We start from the raw sequence: 3,713 nt of genomic DNA on the forward strand, positions 1-3,713 counted from the left end.
CAATAATTTTTCTTTCTGAAATTTCTAGTTTAAACCACCCTCCCGAAAATGCAGAACATGACTTTTAAATAAGATGCATAATAAAACCTTCAAGCACAAGGGTTCAGCTGTTAATTCTGCTGTCTCTGTACAGAACATGAATTTTGAAGTCCCAAACCCCACTGAACACATGCAAAGGTAAAAACTCATATAGTCCATGTAACAATGCTTGACGTGCCTCAAATACCAGTTCAGCGTTACCCCAAATAAGCAACAAAACTATAATAACTTTTTGTTTGCCTTTTCAGCTAACTGCTTCAGTTTTTGTGATCACTACCTACTGCCTCTTGCTCTTCGTGTTCCCAAGGAATAGGGTCATTGTCTTGAGCATCAGGGGCTGCTTCTCTGTCATGCCAAAATTGCTCGACATCTGGCAAAATGGGCATCTCTTTCTTGATTTCCATGCTTTCTGAGGTCTGGAGCACAGATGGGGGCTCTGTCTCTTGATCAGAGGCCACAGACTCCGGCGATGGAGCCGAACTGGGGAGATCCTCCAAGTTATCAGCTGCTGTTTCCTCTTGACATTCTGGGGTCGGCAGAGGCTTTTTCAGCGTGAGCCTTTTCCACAAGCCTTTGAAACCCTCTCGGAATTCCTCGGACATCAGTACAAAGATTAGAGGGTTGGCCGAAGAGATGGCAAACATCAGGACTTGGGTGGTGGCCATGAATCCTTGCGGGGGAGCAGGCCCGTCCTCCTTCAGGTGCCAGAGCCACAGCCAGGATATCCAGTCAGGCAGCCACATCAACGCAGAGGCGACGGTAACACTCAGAAGCATCATAGTGAGGCACCGGGATCGGATCTGATTCCTTAGGTTCTGAGTCTTGGTCCCCCTCCGCTGGCATCTGTCGTAAGCTCTCCAGAAATAAAAGAAAGCAAAGGTGAGGGGAGCACAAAATACCAGCAGGGGATAGAGCTTGACGAAGACTGACATAAACCCGTGAGAACGGGCTGGAATCGTCACGATGCATAAAGCAGAGCCCACCTCTGGCTCTAAGAGGTTGCTGAAGAACCACAAGGGCAGCGGGGTGCCCAAGGCCACCAGCCAAATAGCCAACAAGACAGCGCAGATGGTGTGCCACTTAATGTTTACCTGTTTTGCCGGGTTATTGGCGTACATAAAGCACGTCTTGGCTACTACGGCAATGGTCAAGCTCTTGGCTGTCATGCAAACGTGTCGGAACCAGTCGGAGGTTTTGCAAAGGAACCAGCCCAGGTACCAGGCTCCTTTTGAGTAAGCGGCTGCCCTGAAGGGCACCACAAAGAGGACAAGGAGCAGATCTGCCAAGCTGAGGTTAAGGATCAAGGAGTGGATCATGGATGGCTTCCCTTTCTTTGTGTTGTACAGCAGGATCCCAATTACGCACGCATTCCCCGCAAAGCCAGCTAGGCAGATCACTCCTAAAAAGGCGGGGATCACCACCCTCCACTCCTTGGAATCTTGGGGTTCGTAGCCTCCGGCGTAGTGGACTGGTTGAGCCATAGAGCTGTTCATGGTTCTGAAGGTAGATTTTCTTCACTAAGCGTCTTTTACGCTGGATGCACGTCAATGGGGCTTAATCCGTTCTCGCTCCGTGCCGTCCCTTCTAAACCCTCTGTGGTTGAGGCAAATCTGTCATTCCATAGGCGATATAAAACCTCTGCGAGAAGCTTCAATACGGTACATGTGCATTCAGCCAGACGCTCTCATTGCTATATACCTGCTACTGCTTTGATTGACAATCCCCCAGTGAGAGCGCGTAGCCTGCTGCTTATTAGCAAGTCTAATAACCAGTGTAGCAGCCCCATGAAGTAATTAAAACGATTCTTTCATAAATGATGTAAAACTCAAAACTACTGTGCCTGGATCCCAGGGTTGTGTGCTGGGGGGAAAAAACCCACCGTAATTTGGAAGTCAGCTGTGGACATTTAGTAAGAGATTGAATCATTCTCTAATTTTAGTCCCAGTTGGAACAAAGAACTCTGAAGCCATGTCAGAAATATGTTCAAATGGCAAATCTCAGGTGTTACAGGTGCAAGCTACTTTTCTGCTTTGCCGAAAATTGCTCTTTCGACCAGGGGATTTAATGATAGAGTTGTTTCATTGTTCAAACTCTCTGATCAAGGCGTTCTATCAACATTTCACTCCAAGGGATAGTTAACTCTATTTTGCTGGTTTCTTAATTTTTTAAAAAAAAATTATTTTGCTGCATGTCAAAAGTTTGAACTTGGGGAGTAGGAGAAGAGGTGACTGACAGGTGTTTTGATTATTTGAATCATTTAGCAAGATATAATTGTGCTTTGCCCTTTTGCTTTAAATAAACATATTTGCAAGAGTTAGAGCAGGCTGCCTGTCTTCTTTAGGAAGAACACGTTAATGACTGGGCAGTCCAAAATGTTAACCATAGTGTGATGTATGAATGTGCCATTGTTAAACCTAGTGATTTGTACTAATATTCTTTCAAATTTACATATTACCTTTTCAGTGTTTAAGGAATTGTACAAGCATCTATGCCATCATTATAACAATTCTCTAAGATAGACCAGTATTATCTCTATTTCACAAGAAGGGAAGAGAATCTGAGAATAGCTGACCTCAGAACTCTGAGTGAATTCAGGACTGAAATCAGATGTGAACTGGGGATTTCTGTTGGGATCCAGCAGTGTTTTTGCACATGGACATGAGAAAAAAACATGATGCCCACCTATTCAGCAGGTATTCAAGTAATTCAGTGCCAAACTAAATAGACCTTGTGATGTCTCATCATCGCAGCTGAACAAGGTGAGTTCAACTGTTGAACATGTTTGATATGAAATTTGCCACATCCCTGATGCTAACAACATAAAGGGATATAGCTCTTTACATTTCTATGACCTTAGGCAGATGATGAGAGGGAGGGCATCTTGGCCATCTTCTGGGCATGGAGTAGGGGTCACTGGGGGTGTGGGGGAAGGTAGTTGTGAATTTCCTGCATTGTGCAGGGGGTTGAACTAGATGACCCTGGTGGTCCCTTCCAACTCAGATTCTATGATTGTATGATAGAGCTGGCCAAAGGATTTTGGGTGCCCTAGCTCCCCATGCTTGCACAGGGGACCTTTACCTTTTTTTAGCTCCCCCACCACAAACACACTGCAGGGTGGCAGTTTAAGAAGCTTTGCTCTACATGTGTCTAAACCAGGACCCATTATGCAGGGGGAACCAAAAATCAACTTTTGAATAATAATAGATCAAATATTTCTTACATGCTCACTCACATTAACAGCTCAATGCCTTTTAAGACAAAGGAATATACTATGCTTTTAAGACTTGTGCAGAACTAGGTTTATGCCTAATGGTTTACTTTCCTTCAGCGCAGGCTTTTCTGTGTATCAAAAGCTGCTGTGTTTAACACTGCCAGTTTCGTAATAGAATACACAGCACCTGGGATTGACTGTTTCCAGATAGGGCCTGGAAACCTCCTGGGACTTTAACTGATATCCAGATGACAGTGATCAGTTGCCCCGGAGAAAATGGCTGCTTTGGAGGATGGACTCTATAGCATTATACCCGGCTGAGCTTCCTCCGCTCCCCTCCCCAAACCCACATTTTCTTATTATTATGGCAAACTTAATTATTAAACGTACTCAAAGAACAAGGGGGACATGTTTTTCCAGTAAATAATCTTGCTGTACTAGCTGTCTTACTGTTGTACACAAA

At 44.8% G+C, this 3,713-nt stretch overlaps 1 protein-coding gene across 1 annotated transcript; it reads right to left on the reverse strand.

Moving 5' to 3' along the window:
• Positions 1-296: 296 nt before the first annotated feature.
• GPR151 (G protein-coupled receptor 151) lies at positions 297-1,532 on the reverse strand. The gene has a single exon (XM_056862853.1). The coding sequence runs from the start codon at positions 1,530-1,532 to the stop codon at positions 297-299; it is 1,236 nt and encodes a 411-aa protein (XP_056718831.1).
• Between the last annotated feature and the right edge of the window lie 2,181 nt (positions 1,533-3,713).

This window comes from Euleptes europaea, chromosome 1 (assembly GCF_029931775.1).
Source record: "Euleptes europaea isolate rEulEur1 chromosome 1, rEulEur1.hap1, whole genome shotgun sequence".
Taxonomy (NCBI): Eukaryota; Metazoa; Chordata; class Lepidosauria; order Squamata; family Sphaerodactylidae; genus Euleptes; species Euleptes europaea.

Coding starts and splice junctions, on each gene's coding strand:
- GPR151 (XM_056862853.1), bottom strand. CDS start 1,532: ATGAACAGCTCTATGGCTCAACCAGTCCACTACGCCGGAGGCTACGAA.